The 25,198-nt window shown below is 44.0% G+C and overlaps 1 protein-coding gene across 2 annotated transcripts in view; it reads left to right on the top strand.

Moving 5' to 3' along the window:
* LOC146785802 (uncharacterized) overlaps positions 1-25,198 on the top strand; it is a 444,312-nt gene that overhangs the window by 403,274 nt on the left and 15,840 nt on the right. For both annotated transcript variants that reach the window (XM_085635080.1, XM_085635079.1), the window contains exon 9: positions 6,973-7,135. In XM_085635080.1, the coding sequence (XP_085491206.1) occupies positions 6,973-7,135 (163 nt within the window). The remainder of the gene's footprint in view (positions 1-6,972; positions 7,136-25,198) is intronic.

The raw sequence follows: 25,198 nt of genomic DNA, 5'->3' as shown, positions 1-25,198 counted from the left end.
AATTGACCACACTAATTATCTGTGTAAGAGCATGTATTGATAAACACAATGAGCCACTGACCTTTTTCTTGGACCTTGTTGAGTTGCCAAGCACAGCAGCAGATCTAATCTTAGATGCCTTACTTGCATGCTTAGAGACACGGTTTTACTGATGAGTATTTAAAAAGTCATTTGGTTCAGCTTGTAACAGATGGTGCTTCCAATATGATAGGTAGGAAATCTGGTGTGGCAACTCTTCTGAAACTGAAATATCCACAGTTGAGTGTATGGCACTGTGCTAACCACAAGCTGGAGCTTGCTGTGGGTGATGTTTGTAAAGAAGTCGCAGGCATTAATCAGCTCAAATTTTTTTGGGATAAACTATATACCACCTACCATGCCTCTCCGAAAAATCAGAGAGAGCTTGGGGAATGTGCTCTGGAGGTAGAAGTAAGACTTCTGGCAATTGGAAAGGTGCTAGATGTACGTTGGGTGTCCTCAAGTGAAAGATCTGTGAGAGCTGTTTGGAATAACTACAAAGGACTTATTAAACATTTCATGGAATCTTCCGAAGACTCAACGAGGAGTGACATTGAGCAGAGGAAATATGCTGGTTTAAACCGTTTATTAACCTCCCTGGTGTTTGTTGAAAATATGGGCATTTTTTATGATGCTCTCACAGAATTGGGTGACCTATCCAGAAGGCTGCAGCGGCGTGATATGATCATATATGAGGCCGATCGTTCAATACAGATGCAGATTTTAGTGTTTGAATCAATGGCTGATGCACCTGGGCCCTTTGTTTGCTACAACTGCATTAGATGCTGCTGAACGGATGCAGTTTGCTGGTGTAGGACTGCAACAGAACAAAGGCTGTGTTAGCATCAATAGGGCACAGTTCTTTAGGAGCTTAGCAAATAACCTGAGAAAAAGGATGACAATGTCTAATGCATCAAATGTTTCTAGATGCACAACCACAAACAATGATGAAATAGAATACAAAGAGTTAGTACATAGAATGAAACTCCTACAACCAGTTTATTGGCCAGATCCAGTAGACATCTTATACGGTGAGGGAGAATTACAAAACCTTTGTAGCAGGTTGCATGTATTTGATACCAGGCAGTACATCCTTGGTTTCAGAGAGTACAAACAAAATAAAAATTGCATCTCTGAAAGCCTGAAACCATTAATGCACATTATAAACACCTTTTGTACCTCAACTGCTGAATGTGAACGGGGCTTTAGTGTAATGAATGATGTGCTCACACCACTGCGGAACAGAATATCAATCAATCGTCTGTCTTCTACAATGTTCATAAATATCGTGGGGCCACCTGTCATAGAATTTAAACCTGAATTTTATGTTCAGAAATGGTTAGAAAAAGGGAGGAGAAGTACAGATGAAAGAAACTGCATGGCTCGGAGACAAATGGCTTATGATTCCACTTATAAGCGTATTTGGAATATTCTGTGATTGGAAACATGTCCCACATTGTAAATGAATTAAATATAAACAACTTATATATTAAACCTCAAATAAACATGTTTATTGATTCTTTGAATTAAATAACGTTATAAGCTGTAACTGGTCAGTGAAATGCCAAACGTTCAAAAATTGGTATGTTTTGCTATTTCTAGCCACACCTCTGACTCCGCCCACTAATCCAATCCTTGGGTTATTCCCGCCCCCTGAGTCTCCGCCCACAGTTCCCCTACTTTTTTTTCCCCACTTCGACCACTGGTCCAGGAACAGCTCAGGCTGGCCCAGCTGAGAGACATGCGCACCACTTCCTGAAGGCTTCGGTTTCTGGGGTCCTCCAGTGGAGCATGTGATGCACAAGGCCTGCCCACAATTCTGAACCCAGCGTGCTGTTCTGAGGTGACCTGGCAGGCCCGTGCTCCTTAGAAGGTATCAGGCCTACAGGGCTCTCGTGAAGCTTCAGAGTGTGAAAGAAGGACTAGTGAGAATTGAATACTGCGCTCACATCACTTTTGCGTAAGTATCATGGCACCACCTTGGCATACAATGGCATCAATTCGGATGTTTAATTTCCTGGCACAAAAGGCTAACTGGATATTAAATGGCACACAATCCGCCGGGGTATTATGCCCTGGATTTTTTTTTTTTTACTCTCTCTTGGTATGTGATTTTTATATAAGGGAAAAGCACATAAGAAAGAAAGAATAGTCGCCTACTGTACGAACAATATTTTGTGGAAGGCCCACTTTTCCCACAGCCACCTGCAAGAGTGTCTGCTATAGACAAACAGGTTTCCAGGCTGCTGTGGCAGACGATGAAGTACTGAACTATTTCATAGTTCGTTCCTTTGAAACACGAAGGCCCCGAATACAAGTGGATCGGAGTTTCCGACCCGCGTCTTAACCTCAGTTTGCGAGGAGTTCAGAATTAGGAGGTGGCTGATATTTAGTGCATCGGGTAATTTCCGGATGTGTTAAATATCTCCCCCTTTGTTGAATTTAGGCAGGTCAAATGTGCCACAATTTAGCAGGTAACAAATGTATAGTATTAACTGTAACGTGGATTTTGGTGTGTTTAGCACGAAAATTTGCATGGTATCCTCCAGAAACTCGTTATAGGCGCTACTTATTGCACCCAATAAATAACAACCCCTGAGTATCGTTATTTAACTAATAAAAAAAATACACCTGGATTCAGGCAAGCTCGGCATCCGGACCTAGCCTTGCATCCAAAATATTTTTTTTAATGGCTTCATAAAATGTAGTGTTAGCCACAATCATCCCCAAAAAACTCCCCGAGAAGGGCGTGCATGCTAGCTCCACTGGGTGCACTTTGGGGTCTAGTATTAGCACATCTGGTTTGCACCTAATCCAGCACTGGAATCAACTAACTACCTGATGCTGAGAGAGAAGCCCTTCAGGCATCATTTATTAAGAAGCGGTGGGGGATCTGGGAGAAGGACACACGGGGGCAATCCATGTACCGGTCGATTATTCACCGTCAGCTGAGTCTGTGCGAGATCTCTTATTGCTCACATATGCAGGGTCTGGCCACATTGACGTTGATTAGCCAAAATGCCAAGGCTACTGAAAGTTTCATCATGCGCCCTCTGACAGGGTTGTTGAATTGTCGCACCTTGCCGGCTCAGTAGCCTGTTGACTGCTGCTAAGGCGCTACAGGGTGTGTTGACGTGTTACATTATATTCTTGAGTCACGTCATTGTCCACCAAACTAACTCTGGTCCCATGAACTGCCCATTTATTTACCTCCTAGCAACAGCGTGAAGGGCGCGGTGCTCGCTGGGTAAACAAGCATTTACAATGCAATGGTCTCGGCATTGGTAAAGTTAGGGCTATTGGCATTGCTCATGACATTATTTTTGTTTATGTTTTTGTTTTTAAAACATTTAAAGAAACGGCATTGTCATGAGCAATGCCAATAGCTCTAACTTTAACAATGCCGAGACCGTTGCATTGTAAATGCTTGTTAAATAAAGCAGTTTAAAAAAAAAATGCAGCCGGTTTTCCTTAAAGGAAAACAGGATGCGTTTCAAAAAGAAAAATTTAACGTTTCAGTTTCATTGTTTAAGAGCAGGCAGTAGTCCGTGGGACCACTGTCTGCTCTTAAAACATATGTGCACCCACATTCCCATTTGTGACTGGTCGACCAGCAACTTACCATTGGCGGTAAAATGCAAATCTATTTTGACCGCATTTCGATCGCAAAACATTTGTACATGGCACTGCGAGTTGCTATTAGGAAGGGATGCCCTTGGCACGCCCCTTCCTAATAGTGAGCCGTAAACCCTATTTTGCGAGTCGGTAATAGGTTACCGACATGCAAAATAGGGTTTATACATGCCATACACCGATTTAGCAGTCGCAAACAGGCCGATTTCCCATTTGTGACCACTAAAAAAGGTCGTACATCTGGCCCTCTATTAGTAAAATTGTAAAGAGGGGGCAGCCCTTTCTATTTCCAACCGTTCATGATTATTCCTATTTTAGATGTTTTGGAGCCAATTCACTAAGGCTTGTAAGAATACTTAAGAGTACTTTATGAGTACTATTTTATGTGCTTGTACACATTCTGTGTTTAACTAAAACTGTTCTCACTTTGTGGACTGAAAGGCGTAAGCATTTGGCCCCAGCTGAAGGTGCAACATTTTTTCTTTTTCACATAAAATTGGACAAAAGCCAGTTAAAGCTATCATAAAAATCCATGAAACTATATGATGCTATATCCTAATCCTGCCCCCATACAAACCGAAGAGAATAGGTGACTCAGAAGGCTCTGGTTTTCGCACTACCCACCTCCACTTATTCTCCTCAAGAAAACGTATCTTCTTAATGCATGACAAGATAAAGCTAGTCCTTTTATTATTGTGGGTGTCAATGTGGCACAATCCAGAAGCTGGTCTAATATAAGGATATCCTACAATTGGACAATGCTCTGAAAGTGTTTACTTCTGAATGCTCTCAATAGTGATGTAATCAAAGCTGTAAATGAACATTTCAAGGTTAATGTTATATGTTAGGTCATAAGCAATGCATGGCTGGGATGAAAGTTATGGCTAGTTTACCTACAATACATTTTTTATTTCGGTGGTCTTTTGGTTTTGTTTTGTAACCATAACTGCACTTTCACTTTTGTTTTTTTCAGCGAGTTTCAGAGTTTCTTCTTTAAACGGGCACAAAGACCTTATAACAAAAGCTAATCTTAACTTCACTTTAACCTTTGTTTTTTCAGTGAAGTTCTAGATTTTCTGACCACATTCAACTGTTTCTTGTGCCAAACCTTCTATCTTGCAGCCAACTACCACAGTGCATGTTCTTCATCCTGTGAAGTGGGGCTGACTCACTCCAGGGTCTGGCCAGGCACTGTGCCTAACCCGGAATACGAGTCAATCCCTGCAGCCCACAGCCTTCTGTTGTGTGTAATGGGTGCTGGCCACAGGGCCTAGCTAACTGCCAGGCCCTACACAGAACCCCTCAGTTGTTAACCCTCGCAGGCTATCTTTTCCATTTTATTTCTGATTTATGAGTCCTTTCACGTGACTTTTTAACCTGTTCCACAACCTATGCTGTACCCCTTGAGGGGTCCACAAACTTTGTTTCAGATGTGCAGAATCCACAAATGATCCAACATAAGTTCATGAAGTTTGCCTTTGGTTCACAGACCCTTGCCCATGAACCTTGTGCTCGGTTTGCCGCTACCAGCCAAGATTTCTGGCTCTCAGAGGCCATGGTGAGAACCCAGAACCCAGTCGCAGGGTCCACGAACCCTACACCAAATTCAGTAGTTTTTTATTCACAACTGGTGAATTTGGGACCCTCTCTTTGCCTGAGCCTGTGGGTCAGCTTGTACTCACCTTCCTTCCTTATACACCCTTTCTTTTTTTGGGATGCAGAGATCAAGTCCTTGTGTCCTTTAATGGCATCCATAATATTTTCCCACATTTTGTATGACCAGCCAATTAGTTGGATTGGGTTCCTTAGACCAGATTTTGGGTTCATGAACCAAGAAGGACAATGGGAGACAAAGCTCCCTCATCCAATCAGTTTTCAGTATTTGTTTTTTAATTTGTGGGTTTTGGAGATCCAGGAAACTGGTTTGTGGAACTCTGTGAAATAATTGTCCAGCTATCTGTAAAGCCTGTTTTAAATACTGATTTCTCAAACTGTTGACAGATTTACATCAAAACAAGCAAAGACTCTTCCTTGAGTAAACTTCTACTTTCATGTCAAGTTTGGTGTCTGGCATTTTTTTCTGTATTCAGGAGCAAAGAATCCCAGTGTCACTTATGGAGCCCCTCTTTTATTTGGCCTCACCTGATGGATCTGCGTAAATTTTGCCAAGAAAAGCCCAAAGTAGATGATTTTTTTTTTTTTAAGTTTCATGCTGATTTGTTAAACAGCGCATAATGTATTAAGAAAAGATGACCATCAAGGGCTTCTGGTGACATTATAAACCACAAGGCTGAGTAATTTGTAAATGCCACCAGAACCCCAAGATGGTGATGTAAGACCATATTGCTAAAACAACGAACAATGGCTAGGGCCGGTAGAATTATGTGATTCTCTGGCTGCAACGTTTAATGTATAATTATGGATTTACTGCATTTGCCACATAATTTCCTACATAATTTGCTAATTTCAGCACAAAATGGTCTTTCTCAAGTATATCACAATTATACTGCTAGAGAATTTGCCACATAATGCTATATAAAGTGGCTCTTCATGCTGTGTAATATGGATAACCCTGATGCATGATTTTGGGCTTCATTGCTGCATAGTACTACTAGTGGCCCTGACAATGGTAAAACTCTGCAGAATGTGATGAAACCCATATTATACGGGGAACGGTGGGATATTTTCATTATTTCACTGTTCACTGTGAATTGTAGGTCTTTATACCACTGCATTTTGTGCAATAAAAATGCCCATTGCTGGCACTGCTATTCAATGACTGCCCTCCCGCCTCTCTAATTGCTCATTCTCTGTTTTCTGTTTCTCAGCTCTTTCCTTTTCAACCTCCTTGTATAAGTATGTCACACGAGGCTTTATGCATGTGTTTTCTAATCTCCAACTGCCTCCCAACTATATGTAGCTGAGGATTCTGACATCTCTCATTTTTAATTCATCCAGCAAACACCTCTCCTTTTATACCACACCCGAATTGTGTGCAGGCTGACTTTACCTCATTTCATCTATGGTAGCGCTCTATCCATTCCATGTATATTCTTTCATTGAGAGATCTTTATTTCGATCACTGTGGATCATAAAAGTACAGACAAGCAAGACAACCAACATCACACAAATACATAAAAGTACAACAATAAATAACAATACATAAGGCTATAAAGGTTCCTTAGGCACTCCATGATCCTATGTACAATACTTCTGTGCTGACCTCAAGAAATATTATAAAGGTTAAAACAATCAAGTATGATCCTGTTAAAAGCAATATCAACCGTTATGTTAAAACCTTTTTTAATATTCATATTTTAGAGCAGATGAGAAGAGCGTTCACGGAAACCCATTCTCAACCGGGGATGACACGGTTTACTTCACCGTTGTGGATTCAGAGGGCAATGCCTGTTCCTTCATAAATAGCATCTATAAGACTTTTGGCACTGGTCTAGTTCCTGCTGGCTGTGGGTTTGCATTGCATGTAAGTTCAAAGATTTGAAGGTAGGTTTACATTGCATGTAAATACAGCTATGGTTCAGGTACGTTGGCGGCTGCATGTATACGGACGTCTGTTTTTAAGTTACAATGCTCCTTGCTTTTTACATTTGTATTGAATTGCAACTTCCTTGTAAGGTCATGTCATTTCGATTTATTGTAGTGAATCAGTTCTTCACTCAGCTCCACCAATGTCCAATTGATGTATCACTTGAACTGATGTTCAAGACAAGAGAATTTCTGGTTTCTACACACTAAGAGGATTCAACATATACAGTGCCATAAACCAATACCTTTTCTTCTCATTTTTTGAAATAAAGTTCTTTTCAGTGGACAGCATATTGCAGTTGCCTCCACAATCATTACACTTTCATATGTATATGCACAGTCAATGCAACCCTTAAGTGGAAAAACAAAGCAGTATATGCCGCCCAATTACTGCACATCGACTTGATGTATCAAAGGGTCTCACGCCATCGTCAGACAGCATGGGCTCAGCATTGTATCCTACGCCGATTACACTCAGCTCATCCTCTCACTCATGAAGAATCCCAAAGGCACCAGACTCTGCTTCCAGGAAGGAAGGAAGAACGTGGCAGACTGGATGAAAGACAGCTGCTTGAAGCTCAACTCAGAGAAGAACGAGGTCCTCATCCTCGGACACTGCACCTCCACCTGGGACAACACCTGGTGGCCCTCTGCACTCGGGAACCCACCCACCCCGACTGACCACGTGCGAAACCTTGACATCATCCTTGACTCCTCCCTCTCCATGAACCGACAAATCAACGCCGTCGCCTCCACTAGCTTCAACTGCCTATGCATCCTCCGGAAGACCTTCAAATGGATCCCCCCCAACTGCAGAAGGACCATCACCCACGCGCTCATAACCAGCAGACCGGACTACGGCAACTCCCTCTATGCCGGAGTCAACAGAACTCTTCTACACACACTCCAAACCATCCAGAGCGCCGCAGCCAGACTCATCCTCGGGACACCGCGCCACAACACCTACAAGGCGTTCACTGGCTCCCCGTCGAGAAGAGGGTCACCTTCAAACTCCTCACCCACGCCTACAAATCCCTCAACAACATCGGACCCAAATACCTCAACAAAAGAGTATCTTTCCACGTACCCAAGAGGAACCTCCGCTCCGCCGACCTCGCCCTGGCGAATGTCCCCCGCAACCGCAGAACCAGAACGGGCAGGAGAGCCTTCTCCTACATCGCAGCGAAAACCTGGAACGAGCTCCCTGTGAGCATCAAACACTCCCTGACCCTGCACGCGTTCAGGAAGGACCTCAAGACCTGGCTCTTCGACAGATCCGGACCTTCCTCCCCTCCCCCCCCCCCCCCCCCCTCCAGCGCCTTGAGACCCTCACGGGTGAGTAGCGCGCTTTACAATCCCCTGATTGATTGATTGATGCTTCTAACAGCAGATTTCTCACCTTTAGAATATCCACAGCTGTCAGACAGGACCCAGACACTTTTCCAGCAATTGTCCCAAATGCAGATAGCTATCGCCATGTGGCTCCACAGTGACCCCATTCCGACCAAGTAGTGACAGAGCAGTACTGTATATAAGCTCCACCCCAGTGCAGTGCCGCCCCTCTCCGCAACTCAGCAACACAATTCAGTTTATTGTAGGATAAATCCCCTAAAACCATACACATTTTAAAACATATCTATATATATACAAGTAAAACATGATATAATTGCATATATCAAAGTCTAAAAAGATAGAGCTCAAAAAGAAATATACATGATATTACAATTTCATTTTCATAATTGAACTTCATGTATCTCACGTTGAGGTTAAACACATTGTTACACTATATACAATGGTCCTACAGGTATCAGTTCTCAAAATTCTCAGGACAGTTTTGAATTGGCTAATCCCCAGCTGTCTGCAAACTGGAGCAACCATTTCTTGCAAGCAACAGAGTAAACATTAAAGAAGAAAAATAAATGTGCAACTGTCTCAGGATCAGATTTGCAAGCTGGGCAAATGGCTCTGATTTTAGAGACATTAGATTATAGAGTCAAAAAATATTCCCTTTGGAATCCAACATCACCACAGAATTACAATCAATAAACATTCAAGTAACACACAATCTCAGACTTGTCCAAAACTCATACATACAACCCCAAAAATCAAATATAGTGCCACAAGGTTACTAACTGTATCAGATATTTTAAGAACAGTCACAGCCCTTTTTAACTTTATTAGGAAATTGGGCAATAGAGCCCCAAATGAAATCATCCAGATCTATAAAGCCAAATGCTTGTCAGTGGCCTTATACGGGGCTGGCCTATGGGGCTTTGTGAACTTAGATATCATCCAGAAAGTCGAAAACTGTTTTTTGAGGTCTCTTCTCTCAGTACCGAGAAGTACGAGCACTTTTGCTTGCCATCTAGAATTGGGACTTGTATATCTGGTGGACCTAGCAAAAGTGGAGCCTCTCTTGCTTTGGCGTAAAATATGGACCTCAGATAAAGCGACCCTCTCCCAATCACTTCTCTCGGACTGCTTAAACCTGGATAATGCTCATAGGTCTAAGTGGCTGAGGTACATTGCAACTTTCCTCCATGATTTGGGCTGGGACAAGTATTTCTATAATCCCTCGTCAATATGTGAGGTGTCAAGAAAAACTTTAAAAACCAAAGCACTCGCCCATCTGGAGGAGTTGAGGCTATTGAGTGAAGCTACTAAACCATCTGTCACCCATAGCCTAATGATCCAACTGGTCCCAACCCTGCAGCCATATCTGACCCTAAATATGACAAATCATGAACGCTATTTATTGGTAAGACTCAGGATGAATATTTTTCACCGAATAATAGCCTTCCCAGTTCAGAATAATTGGGTAAAAAATCTACCGGTTTGCCCCTGTGACCTTATATCTGCACAATCAACTATGCATACTATTCTTTTCTGTAAATTCTTTGCTGAAAGCAGGAAAAAATTACTTGTTCCTATTTTGAGGAGTCTAGGACTCAGGCAATGTCGCCCAGCATTTCTGTTCCTGCAGATGTTGGAAGGAGATTTACTGACATTTACAGTAGCCAGCTTCTTGAAGTCTATTGTTTACCATCGAAAGACTTTAGATTAAAGAATCATTGATTTTATCTAATGATATAATTGTGTAAATTTTAAACTTTTTTTAGCTATGTTCACTGAATGCTCGATTATTCTAAAGCACTCCTTTTTATTCTGGAAAGATTTTTTTTTTTTTTTTTTTAGTTCTCCCTTTTTAATAACTTTTAAAGAATTGTATCTTATTGATTGTCTTTTATTGTATGCTTTTTATGATTTATAAATTTAAATCGAAATAAAATAATATTGAATATTGATATTGTATCAGATATTTAAGATACAAATATTATTACAAAAATCAATAAACATATAATATAATCTGGTCCTTCATATACATAGTATACATTTCATAAAAAAGCTAAAGGATTAAAAATATTTTGTTATCTGTTTCAAGGAAGTTAAAAATACATGGCATCAAGACAAAACACACATAGAGGAGAGAGAACACACAAGAAAATACACGTTGTCATTAATTAATCTGCTGATTTGTACATATAAACAAAACGGGCACATGATCGTTTTAGCGTTCTCATCTAGTATGCCAACATGTTCCACAAATGTAGCCTCATATATACGTCTTACTTCTTATTTAAAAACATTAGACCATTTGCCACAAAAAATATTTATAGCTAGAGAACTTGAGGTACAGTGATTTGGCCAACGGTGGAAGAATAAGATCTTAAAACACCTTGAATTTCATTTCACATTTATGATCTAAAAATGCAGTGGTCAGTGACCCATGTCTCAGGCTTAGCAGGTCTTGTTCTCTTGTTTATGTCCAGTACTTTTCTTTAATCTGATCTTTAGGGATTGAATGAACCTGTGTTGCAGTCTTCGACAATTCACTTAGCCAAGCATATGCAGTTTTGGTTTGTACAAATTTTAACCACGGTCCACCAAACCTGATCATCCCCTCAAGAGCCTTTCTAAACATGGCCATCTACTCTGTATACCATAGTCTTCTCCAGTATAACAGAGGTCTAAGATTTACTCTCTGTTAGATTGATTTTATCCCCATGTCCATGTATAATGATATTGATGGAGTGCTCTGGGGTAGTTTAATGAGAGATCTCAACTATTTCTTCTCCGTTGTAGGCAAACTCCTGCCATTTAGATGAACTCACAATACCACACCTCATAAAGCAGCCCCACAGACTGTGTATTGAATATCTGCAAAGCTGGGGTTACAAATTCTAATCAGGGTGGTTCCATGGGTCTTCAGTATGCTGGAATTATACTGTGACCGCTTTATAGTGCTTTTTTCGATATGCATATTCTGGGATATATTATCAGACAGTTTAATGTCAAAATAATCAAATGTTTTCACCCTCTCTAGTTAAACCCCATCCAAACTAGGTACACCTCAATAGCCCCTTTGTGGGTTAAAGGCCATAAATTATGTTTTGGCTGCATTAACCTCCAGCCGCCTCTGTTCTCAGAAGGCTCTAAGTGATCTAATGGCGTCTGTAGGCCCATGCGTGTCTCAGAGATCAGCAACTTGTCATTCGTGAACAGAAGGGTTGAAACCAGAGATTTACATAGTTTTGGTGAATCATTGGAGCAGTCACTTAGAAAGTCCACTACTCCATTTACACGTAGTGTCAATAATGTTGGGACTAGTACACAACCTTGGCGTATTGCCTTCAGAATTGGGATATCCCCTGTTAGCTCACTGCAAGGTCCCGATCTAACTTGTGTGTATGTTTTTTCATGCAGCATCATCAAAGTAGACACCAAATATTCCTAAACCCTTATTTCCCTGAGAACTGACTAAAGCTTGCAATTTAGGGCCATGTCAAAAGCCAACCTAAGATCTACAAAGTCTACATATAAATGGCCATTTCCCATTACAACAGTCTTCAATAGAGAAGGAAAAACCTTAAGATGTAGGCAATAATACTGACCATTTTTTAAACCAGCTTACAGATGAGATAGAATATAATTCTCGTTAACCCGATCCTGTAGCTTTTCAAGAATGTGTTGGCAGATGATTTTTTGAGTACTGTTGATAAGGCTTATGACCCGATAATTACTCAGGTAGTCCCCTGACCCATTTTTTAATATGAGAATTATTTTGTCCCCTGCCCATGTGGCATTTTGCACTTTTCCTACCAATGCAGCATAAAACATTTCATTGAGATTAGGGCCCCAATAATAGGTTCCGACATAAATAAGTCACCTGGGATTTTATTTGGTCCAGCAGCTTTATTTAGTTTTGTTGCTTTTATGGCTTGAAGTGTGTCTACTAGAGATACAGTTAATGGTTCAGTTGCTTTATAAAGGTGCAATACATCTGAGGGCTTATCTATGGTATGGTGGTCTATGCTGTTCGAGTACAATTTAGTGAAGTAGCCAACCCATGTTTTTCTGTGAATGAAATAATCCATGGTAGTGCGATTGTGACAGCTCTCAGGACAACCTATGTGCCAAAATAACCTAGCATCTTTTGTATTAACTGCATTGGTAGTAAGGTTGACCCACTCTATGCTATCGCAGTTTTTTATGGTAATTGCAGACAGTATATTCCCCTTTGCTGCCTTACAGTCCTCATTAAACCATGAACTTGGCTTTGATTTATGGGGAGCTGGTCTTCTTCCTCTGCTAAATGTTTTTTAGTGATTTCAACAGATCAACAAGTGCTCAGACAACGCTGTTAGGGTTATCAGGGCAGTCAAGTATGAGTAATTTTGGATCTAATCAGCCTCTTCCCTATATATATTGGTTGGCAGATCTGGTTGCATAATTATAGATCTCTATTTTACATTGCGTCTATTTTTTGAAACAATCAATTCCATCCCAGCTGGCTTTCCCCATACCGTGGAGGTAAGACGCAGGATACATTTCATTCCCAGGTGGAACTTCATCACGTTGGACAGATGGGTCTTGCAAATCATTCAACGGAACTGCACTGTCCCATCCCCCCCACCCACATTACAGCAACTGTTAGCAGACTATTCTGAAATATTACTGCAAGAAGTCAACCTTCTGCTGTCACAGAGTGCCATCGAATGGGTGCCAGCTTCAAAGAGAGGAGAGGGCTGCAATTTGAGCTACTTCCTTGTACTGGAGAAGGGAAGCCTCAGGCCTATGCTTGACCTCCACCTAATGAATGTGGAAAGACAAAAGTCAAGCACTTTGCCAATGTTTCTTGCTCCCTCCGCTCTCTAAAAAGGTAGGAGAGGCTCCATTTGCACGGCCCAAAAAAGCCATTGAGTTATTGCATTGAATGCACAAAAGATCATCTTGTGGACATTTATCTCGCTGTAGGATTCTTTGAAACAAAAAAGGGATGGCTCCAGAGAATCCTTTATGGATAGTCCTCTTCATCAAAATCCTATATGAGCTGACCAAGAAGCAACCCCTGCGAAGTCTGTGGGCTCACTCCACCAGGCCAAGGTCGCTACAATGGTATTGGCGGATGGGGTGCCGGTTTTAAACATCTACAAGGCTGCAATGTTGGTGACGTGGTACTCATGAAGCACTACTGCCTTTTAAAGTCCGGTCTGACGGGAGGGCACTTTCCCCACTCGGTACTGCAAGACTCCCTAATCTGAGTCAACTCCAGAAGTTTGTTTAAAGTACTCTGTATCTAAGGGTATGGAAGGAGAAAGATTAAGAAACTGACATTCGTGCACTGGGGTGGCACTTATATGCGTCTCCCCTCCTTTAATTCCATGGCGGTATGGAGTCATCGTGGAGCCACTTGGGTCTGGCTATCGACACAGGGGAGCATTCCTGTGAAACTTTCCAAATCCAGCCTAGTGCCTGGGGATATTCTAAAGGCGAGGTAGCAACAGTTAGATAGAGTATCCACCAGAAAGATCATTACTGAAGGCAAGTAACTTGTCCATTTTCCGCATTCTATGTCTAAGAGGAAATGTTGATAAATAAGAGACCTTATTTGTTGCTCATTTACAGTGTAAGATTCATGTGGTTTGTCAGTCTTTCTTGCATACTTGGTATTAGTGTAGATACTATACATGTGTCCCATAATGCAATCTTATAGTACCATGCTAACTTTTCAACTTGGAGATCCACTGCAATATACTGTATCTCAGTGGCTAAATGCTCACTGTCACTTGATGAAGTAATGCTTTGACCAACCTAAAATTACATATTGGGCTTCTGCACAAAGGCATTATGGATCATGTAAAGAAGTACTCCTGTAGTACTCCTTTACATAGTCTTATATGCCTTTGAAAATTTTCCAAAAACCTCACAAATGGGAATAAAATGTGATTAATTAGGCGATATTCTTATACAGTGAGTAGAAAGGACTGTGCTCTCTTTGCTTCTTTACTAAAAGGAGTTGGATGTTTTGGGTAGATTCTCAAAGGCATACATTCAACCCTGCACCACTCCACTCTACGTCACCTGACTCTGCCCTGCACTGCTCCACTCTACGCCACTTCACCCTACTCTGAAACAATCTACTCTATATCACTGCTCTCTATGCCACCGCACTCTACGCTACCCCACTCCATGCCATTGCACTGTATGCCACTGTACTCTGTCACTTCATTCTCCTCTACACCACTGCTCTCTACGCCACTGCTCTCTATGCCACTGCTCTCTATGCCACTGCACACTACGCCACTCTACTCTATCCTGCTGCACTCTATGCCACTGTACACCACTGAACTCTACAACACACTACTGTGCAACACTGCACTCTCCACCACTGACCTCTGCAGCACTGCACTCTCTGCCACTGACCTCTGCAGCACTCCACATTGCGCCACTATACTCTACTTTACACCACTCTATGCGACTGCACTCTAACCCACTCTAGTCAATGCCCTCTACCCTGCACCTCTTCATTTTATGCCACTGTATTCTACACCACTGCACGTTATGCCACTGTACTCAGTACCACTTCACTGCTACACTGCACTCTACACCACTGCACTCTACTATGCTCCATTTTAATCTACGCCACTGCATTCAACGGCGCTGCATTGTACACTGCTGCATGTGATTCTGGTGCCCTCTGCACCACTCTGCACCAATGCACTCAACACCAGTCCTCTCTACTCTGCGCCACTCCATGCCACTGTAATCCACTCGCTGCCATTGCACTCTACTCTAAGCCACTCTATTCTACGCCACTCTACTCTTCACCACTCTACTCTACGCCACTCTACTCTACGCCACTCTATTCTATGCCAGTCTACTCTATGCCAGTCTACTCTGTCATGTCTACTCTATGTCAATGCACTCAATGCCAATGCACTCTACGTCACGCTACACCACTGCACTCTACGACACTCAACTCTGCAACACTGCTCTCTATGACACTGAACTCTACACCACTCTACCTTGCACAACTGCATTCTTTACCCATGCACTCTATGCCACTGCACTTTACGCCACTCTACTCTGCATCACTTCAACTCTACACCACTGCACTGTATGCTGCTGCACACTTCTGCACTATACTCTACTCTGCACCACTCTATGCTACTCTACTCTGCACGACTCTATGCCACTGCACTCTATGCCACTCGCCTGCACAACTGTATTCTACGCTACTCAACTCTACTCTACACCACTGTACTCTACGCCACTGCACTCTAAAATGCAACACTGTAATCTACTCCACTGCATTCTACAGTACTGCATTGTACACCGCTGAATTCTATGCCGCTGCATTCTATGCCACTGCAGTCTATGTCACTTTACTCTGAAACACTCTACGTCATTGCACTTTACATCAGTCCACTCTACTCTACACCACTCCACTCCACTCTACTCCACTCTTCATCTTTCCACTCTCCATGCCACTCTCCTCTACGCTACTAACTTTTAACCATACAGAACAGCAGCCACGCTGGTGAAAAACATGACTAAAACACATTTCTAAACTCTTCCCTCATGTATCTCTCCTACACTCATCTAACACCTCATCTCACTCCCTAATCCACTTCTAGAGACTCTTCCCTCCTCCATCTCTCCTTTACTCATCCCAAACCACCTCCCACTGCTATGATCTCCAAATAAACACTTTCTTGACACTTCCCTCTTCTGATCCTCTACTATCCTTTTCAATCCAACTAACAGACTCACATGTCCACCGCTCAAATTAATTTAATATTTCCCTATACTAACTCACCACTAATACTTTTTGGGTTCCGGAGTAGTGTGCTACTCATTGGAAAGCGCTTTCAAGCCTCGTCAGGGTAGTAAGCACTATGTTAATACAATTAAAATTACAATTGGCAAAGCCAATAGCTCTTGCATTGCATAGGAGAGACCTATTGGCTTTGCCAGTGCTTCTTGTTTCGCTGCAAGTATTAAGTGCCATTACATAGACATCGTTCCATTTTCGGTGTGTCTATGCTTTGCTTTCCAAAGGCCCATGCTGGCCTGTGCATGTTTTCTAGCCCATAGCCAAAAACACCCTTCAGATCTAAGCATCATTGACCACACCTGAGTTGCTGCCCTCAAAGTATCTCATATTCATCATGTAACTCACTCTGCAAGCCCCCCTTCTCTGTTGTCCATTACTCCAGCTCCCTCCTGCTCTCAATATACTGTTACCTGAGATGATACCACACACTTTTCTGCAAGTCCCACTATAGCTCATTTATTTCACTTGTTTATTTTGACTTGTAGCTCATTGGACCCTATGCTGGCTTCTCCATTACAGCATTATCTGCAGTCGTGGCCCGTCCAGGTGGTCCAGAGGAAGGATCTGGGTAGAGGGCAGGGTATAGGGGGTCTGGGACAAAATAAAAAAAATAATAAAGAAAATAAACTTACCTAATCACTGCCTCTGCCGTCTGCTCCAGTGCGCTCTTCCTGCTTCTGGGACAGGCTCCCAGAGTGCACTGTGGCCAATCATGACGCTGCAGGAAAGGAGCATTAGGAATGGCCTTAGCGACGGCCTTCTCATCCGGCTAATATGGGCTGGTCGTAGACCTAGGGTCACATGGTACTCTCTTACACTTCCATATGCGCCGGGGGGTTGCGGTTCCGAACCCTCAACTGTACTTCTTGGTGGCGCAGGCTCAATTTGCACACCACTGGTTCCACCCGAATGCCCGGATACCCTAAACCAAAACAGATAAGGAACCAGCCGCTGTGACTCCTCTTGCGTCTCTGCTTTCGAGGGGAATCACCCTCGATTCGCAGGACATCCAACCTCTGGCTACCACGTGCTGGGCTTGGCGCAAACTGAACCCGTTATTTGGCTCTGGCCCTCTTTACTCTCCCGCCCTCCCGCTGGCTCACAATCCGTTCTTACCTCTCACCACTGACAGGGGGGTCTTGGCCACTCTCTCTAAACTGGGGATGGACACCTTCAGATCCCTGTTCCCGGATGGCCGGGCACGAAGACTATCTGACCTTACGCAACTCCCCGGACTGACTGGTGTAGACTCCCTAAACATGGCCCGGCTTCAGGGGACGCTTTGGGTCACTTTTTCCACCTTCCCCGCCCCATACGAAGACTTTCCCCCATTTACCCTACTCATTGCGGATGACAATGGATCGCATTTGGTCACAAAACTGTATAAGGCCTGTTTGAAACTCTGGGTGGGACGGGACGGGAGGACTCGACAGAGGTGGGAGGACGATCTTGGGCATCCGCTGACTGACAAGGAGTGGGCCTTTTGTCTCGAGCAAACCAATAGAGTATCTCCCAGCCATAGGCATAAATTGCTTCATTTTAAGTTTGTCCATAGAATTTATGTAACCCCTAGCCAATGCACGAATTTTGACCCCACTAAACCCACAAATTGCCCTAAGTGTAATGTTTTAGATGCCGATTTTGCACATATGTCCTGGGCTTGCCCTCCAATTTTGGCTTACTGGCAGGAAGTCTTTGCAACGCTGGCGCAAATTATAGACACTTCTCTTGCACCCTCCCCTGAAATGGGTCTGTTAGGACTGGTTAATGGCATTAAACTCTGTTATAGGCGCTTTGCGACGATAGCGGTACTTTTGGCCAAACGGGAGATTGCTGCCTTATGGGGGGCAAGGGCTCGACCAACTAAATCTGCCTGGCTTCGTAGCCTGGCATATTGTAGCGTCCAATCTGAAATATACGCTACGCTTCAGCCCCCAACCTCCAGACATCGAGACATATGGTGTGTTTATCGCACGCACTTGCAGTGAACATTACTTGCTTCGCAGGATGCTAATACCCCCGACGGCCTCCCAAGCCATTGTATGACCAGCACACTAGCTGCCTATGTCACTCACCTGGTCCTGTATTCCCCACTACCCAAGTTTCCACATGCAGGAACGATGCACCACAGACACCTGGTGTGTCGTATTGTGTCACAGCCCAGTGTAACTCGCACTAAAGAAAAAAAAAAAAAAGGAATGGCCTTAGTGCTATGATTTTGCGTTCCCAAGCAGACTGGGAGCCTGTGCCTGCATTCTCCAGCCCCAACATTGCAGCTGAGGCTGGAGAAAGCTTCACTGCGCATGAGATGTTTGGCCGGCCTGAAATGGCCAACTAAACTCCTTATGCGCAGTGAAGGGACAAGGGTGCACTAGCACTCCCCCACCACAGTGTCATCCCCCTGGATCCGCCCCCAAGACTCGCCAGAGTCCTGGTGGAGGGTCCAGGGGGATTAAAATAAAATGATAATAAAACGGGTTAGAAACCTGTTGTTCGAGGCATATGAGCTGCAGATTGTACACTATGCACAGATCGTCATCTGGTGTTGGGCTCGGATGCTTGCACGTTGTTGTTGTCTTGGAAGAGTCTTTTGTAGTCACGAGATAGGTGACTCCTCCCTTGGACGATAGTGTGCATGGGCATCGACTCCATCCTCAGATTGTTTTTTTCCGCCATTACGTTTGGATGTAACTTTTGCGCTCCGGTTCGGCACCTTATTCTCCAAACCTTTTCGACGCGCAAACTATCTACAACTCGACGGTATTGTTTTCGATCGCGTGATCTTTGACGACATCTGAACTTCTCGATTCCAGTCGATGCGGGCCGCTGGGCCTATCGACGCCGTTCGAGCCTACAGTTCATGGAAAGGACTCCCTTCAAAAAATGCCCCCAGTGTGGAGCAAAATTCCCGCACAGTGACCATCACAAGGTCTGTAACCTGTGTCTCTCGCCCGAGCACGACGAGAACAATTGCCAGGCCTGCGCCTCTTTTCGATCGAAGAAGACCATCCGTGATCGTCGAGCCCAACAACACATCATGGCACAACAAGCATCTGAAGCAGACGACTCAGACTCAGACAACCACATCACTCCTGGTCAACGAGTGAGTACAACTGCCCCTACCCCAACTCCACCCGAAAAAAAGAAGGCCCTGGTCAAGACTTCGCCTGCTGGCCCCAGTCACGACCGAAAACAAGCTTCAGAAGCCCCGCTCCCGGGCCCGGGCCCGGCTCCGAAGATAAAGGACAAGCCTTCCGGTAGCTCGGGACCGAGCAAACCGCATCTCAGTGTCCCGCAGGCTCCTTCGGCACCGAAGACGGGAGAGCAACCTACTCACAAAAAGAAGTCGACACCGACTCCCTCGACACCGAAAGGAAAGCCATCGGATCCGAAACCAATGCCTTCGGAACCGAAAAAGATTTCCGTCTCCATAGCCAAGCCAAAGGACCCCAAACCACCTCCTAAGGCCTCGCTCGGACCCAAAAAAGTCGGCGCCGAAAGCGGTTATTGAGGAGGAACCTGTCGATCTGAAGCAGAAAATAACTCCATACAGACCCCAAAACAGGACATGTGGCTGCTGATCCACACAAAAAGAGGAAGCTGGACACACCAGACACTCTTGCAGTGCCTGTAAAGAAAAAATACTGTGCCACTTCACCTAAAAGACCCTCTTCTCCTGTCCTTCCTCCTGAGCCGGTTCTTCCTCCTAAGCCTGTCTCTCCTCCACAGCCTCCAAGACTTCTACCACATTGACCACCACTGCAGGAAGACTATGATGATTTAGGGGGTGGGGGAGGCAACAATGACCCTTACACTGACCCTGATGACGACACGGACGTACCACAGGACGATTGGGACGATTATGATGATCCAATAGATCCCCCAGACCTCCCTGATCCCCAGCCGTATCCAACAAAGCCATCTCCCCCAGATGACAATATTGGCTTTGGTCAGCTTGTAAATAGAGCTGCTCTCAACCATGGTGTTCAGATGCATTCTGACCCTGCAGACGAGTACTTCCTCCAAAACACCTTCGAACAGTCACAGAAGACTGTCCAAATCCTGCCAATGCTAAAAGGGGTCATTAAACATGCCCCAGACATCTTCAAAGACCCTGTGAGATCTAGAATTCTCAATCCCAGGATTGACAAAAAATATAAACCTGCCCCCAATGATCCCACCTACATCAAAGGACAGCAACCCTTAGACTCACTAGTGGTAACTAACGCTAGGAAACGTGCCAACTCACAAACCTCCGGTGACGCGCCACCTCTGGATAAGGAATCTAAGGTGCTAGATGCTTCTGGCAAAAGAGTTGCTGCCCAAGCAGATAATGACTGGCGCATAGCCAACACCCAAGCATTAATTGCTAGATACAATAGGGCTCAGTATGACCAACTAGAAACACTATTACATTTACCTGATCAATACAAAACCCAGGCAAATGATTTAATTAAAGAGGGTAAATTAATAACCAACGCATCAATCAAGTGTGCCCTTGATGCAGCTGACACAGCCTCTAGGTCTATTAACACTAGTGTGCTACTCAGACGACATGCCTGGTTACGCATCTCAGGATTTAAACAAGAGGTACAAACAACTATCCTCAACCAGCCGTTCAATCAGGAACAACTTTTTGGACCAGCTGTAGATACCACTCTAAAGAAGATGAAAAAGAACACAGAGTGCTAAATCTATGGGAGCATTACAGTCTCCATCCACACGTGGTTCCTTTCGTCGCTCCTTCTATAGAGGAGCATCCAAAAACATTGCAACAGCCACCGCCTCCTCTTCCTACAAAAACACCATGCAAACATCCCCCAACAGAGGATATTTTAGAGGCAGATACAGGGGAAATAACAGCAAAGGGAGAAGCCAAGGTAACAACAACACTCGCACCTCTCCCACTAATAAACAGTGACTTCCCTCCGCTCCCTCCAGACCATTCCACCCTGGTCGGAGGGAGACTCTCACAGTTCCTACCTGTCTGGGATTCCATCACAACAGACAAGTGGGTTAGACAAATTATCCAGTATGGTTACTGCTTGGAACTTACAGCAACCACACCCACCATACCACCCAAACAGCGTCCAATGTCCACGAAATATCTCACGCTCTTAAAACAGGAAGTTCTCTCACTGTTTCAAAAGCAAGCAATATAACTATTTCCCTTACAGTATCATGGAACAGGGGTTTACTCGCTGTATTTCCTTATCTCCAAAAAGGACGGGAGCCTACGCCCAATACTCGACCTCAGACCCCTCAATCTCTATATTCAATCAGATCATTTTCATATGATCACTTTCCAACACGTCCTCCCACTACTTCAACAAGGTGACTTCCTTGACACACTAGATCTCAAGGACGCCTACTTCCACATTTCCATACACCCTGCTCACAGGAAATATTTAAGGTTCTTTGTGGACGGGCAACACTATCAGTTCAAAGTCCTACCATTCGGGGTGACCACCGCACCCAGAGTGTTCACAAAGTGCCTTGCAGTGGTAGCAGCACACTTGAGAAGATAACAAATCTATGCCTTTCCATATCTCGATGACTGGCTAATAAAAGCCAAGTCATTCAACAAGTGTGTTCATCACACCCATCAAACCATCCAGCTGCTACACTACTTGGGATTCACAGTAAACTACCCCAAGTCAAATCTTCAGCCCTCCCACATACATCAGTATCTAGGGGCCACATTAGACCCCTCCAGAGCTCTAGCATATCCCAATCCAGCCAGGATAGCTAGTATGCAAACACTAATTTCCAGATTTCAACCACAGCATTCCCTCCCAGCAAGGGTATTCATGCAACTCATAGGGATGATGGCCTCTTGCATCTTTATCGTACCTCATGTAAGACTTCAGATACGCCTCTTACAAGAATTCCTAGCACGTCAGTGGAACCAGGCTCAAGGTCAACTTACAGATCTAGTGTTGGTGGACAGCCGCACACATCGCTCTCTGTAGTGGTGGAACACACAAAACCTTTCCAAAGGGCGGCCGTTCCTCGAGCCGGTTCCACAGATAGTGCTAACAGCAGACGCATCACTCACCAGCTGGGGAGCCCATATCTTAAACCACACAATTCAAGGCAAATGGACCACGCAACAGAAAGTGCTCCACATCAATCACCTAGAATTACTGACAATATTTCTAGCACTAAAATCATTCCAAGTACATCTACAGCAGAAGACTGTCCTAGTCCGGACAAACAACATGACAGCCATGCATTGCATACAGAAACAAGGAGGCACACATTCTTTGCAGCTGTCCCAGCTCACACAAACCATTTGGAGATGGGCCATTCCACAAAACATATACCTTCTGGCAGAACATCTTCCAGGAGTTCACAATCAAATTGTGGATCTGCTAAGTCGACAGACACAGCAGATGCACGAATGGGAACTTCATCCCCAAGTTCTTCAACCATTTTTCCAAATGTGGGGTCAGTCAGCCATAGATCTGTTCGCCACTCACGCAAATGCGAAATGCCCAACCTTTGCCACCAGGTTTCCACACCCCTTGTCCAAAGGCAATGCGATATGGATGAACTGGTCAGGCAGATTTGCGTTCTCTTTACCTCCACTCCCATTGATTCCCCTAGTAGTACGCTAGCTCAGACAACAGTCTCTCAAGATGATCCTGGTGGTGGTGGCTCCCACATGTGCTCGGCAACCGTGGTTCACAATACTACTGGAACTCTCAGTAGTTCCACACCAAAAACTACGCCTCTCCCCAACATTGCTAACGCAGAAGCATGGAGAGATAAGGCACCCCGATCCAGGTCAACTGAATCTAGCGATCTGGCTCCTGAAGTCCTAGAGTTCGGTTATCTTAACCTGCCGCCTGACTGTATGAACATCATTAAAGAAGCCAGCCGACCTGCTACTAGAGCTTGCTATGCAGCAAAATGGAAAAGATTTGTTATCTACTGCAATAACAATAAGATTTATCCGCTGGATGCTTCAATCCAAGACATTATTTGCTATTTGCTACACTTACAAAGATGTAATCTAGCATATTCATCCATACAATTACATCTAGCAGCACTTGCTGCTTATTTACAAAACAGACAACACTTGTCACTATTTAGAGTACCGGCAATTAAAGCCTTTATGGAGTGCCTTAAAAGAATAATTCCTCCCAGACTGCCACCCTCTTCGGTGTGGAATTTAAACATTGTTCTTACCAGGCTCATGGGTCCCCCATTTGAACCTCTACATAAATGTGAACTTCAGTTCCTCACATGGAAAGTAGCTTTCCTTGTCGCAATTACCTCTCTCAGAAGGGTAAGTGAGATCCAGGCTTTAACCATACAAGAACCATTCTTACAAATACATCGTAATAAAGTGGTTCTCAGAGCAAATCCGAAATTCCTTCCCAAAGTAATCTCCGCTTTTCATCTTAACCAGTCAGTTGAGTTACCGGTGTTTTTCCAAAACCCAGACTCTGTGGCAGAGAGAGCTCTTCACACACGAGACAACAAAAGAGCCTTACTTTATTACATTGACTGGACTAAACCCTTTAGAAAGACAAAACAACTGTTTGTACCCTTCTCTCCACCTCATAAAGGTAACCCCATCTCCAAAGCTGGGATCGCGAGGTGGATAGTAAAATGCATTCAAATATGCTATCAAAAGGCTAAACGCACATTGACAAATTCCCCTAGAGCGCATTCAACACGCAAACTAGGGGCTTCCATGGCATTCTTAGGGAACATTCCATTAAATGACATCTGCAAAGCAGCAACATGGTCTGCACCACACACCTTCATCAAAAACTATTGTGTTGACGTGCAGGCTAAGCAACAAGCTTCTGTAGGTCTGACTGTTCTTAAAACACTTTTTCAAACTATTGCAACAGATACTGGTGACCACCACTAGGGGAGACACTGCTGTACAGTCTATGCATAGTGTACAATCTGCAGCTCATATGCCGCGAACGGAAAATGCTACTTACCAGTATGGATCTGTTCTTGGCATGTAGAGCTGCAGAGTTGTACACGCCCACCTGCCTCCCCGGAACCTGTATCTTTTCCAGTGTTATCTTAATTAGATACATTCACATGGACATCTCTTACTTCTTACTGACTCCATCATTTCCCATTATGGCGAAAAACAATATGAAGATGGAGTCGATGCCCATGCGCACTATCGTCGAGGGGAGGAGTCACCTATCTCATGACTACAAAAGACTCTTCCAAGACAATAACAAAGTGCAAGCATCGGAGCCCAACACCAGATGGCGATCTATGCATAGTGTACAACTCTGCAGCTCTACATGCCAAGAACAGATGCATACTGGTAAGTAGCACTTTTCTTACTATGGTTTTATTTGCGGGCGGGAGAGGGGGTGGCGCTACTCCGCCCTAATGGAGGGGCCGTCACTGATTATGTGTCACCAAAATACTTCAAAAGATGTAACAGGATGACTTCCAGACCCAACGACTTCTTCAACTTTATACATTTGTATTTTTATTCCTGCTCACTGTCTTTTATGGTTGAAAAACCGAATAAAGATGTTATTGATTGATTAACTTCAAGATCCAACGACTCCTCCCACTTTATACCGTTGCTTTGTATATGCAACCCAAATCTCTTTACTACTGCATAAGTGCAGAGGCCACATGTTAAGCTCATCTTCTCTACCTCTGTTTGAACTCTTGGCTTATGTATCAGCATTTTTTACCCTTCTTGTATATCATTTGTGTAGGCAACAACCCTGCGTCAAGGCGCTTTTTGCCATTAACTGGGTCTATGAACCCGCACACCACCAAGACTAAGGTTACTAGCCGGTTTATAGACCTGGGGTTGATCCT

Source organism: Triturus cristatus, chromosome 11 (assembly GCF_964204655.1).
Source record: "Triturus cristatus chromosome 11, aTriCri1.1, whole genome shotgun sequence".
Classification (NCBI taxonomy): Eukaryota; Metazoa; Chordata; class Amphibia; order Caudata; family Salamandridae; genus Triturus; species Triturus cristatus.
This window is presented reverse-complemented; position numbering and strand designations above follow the sequence as displayed.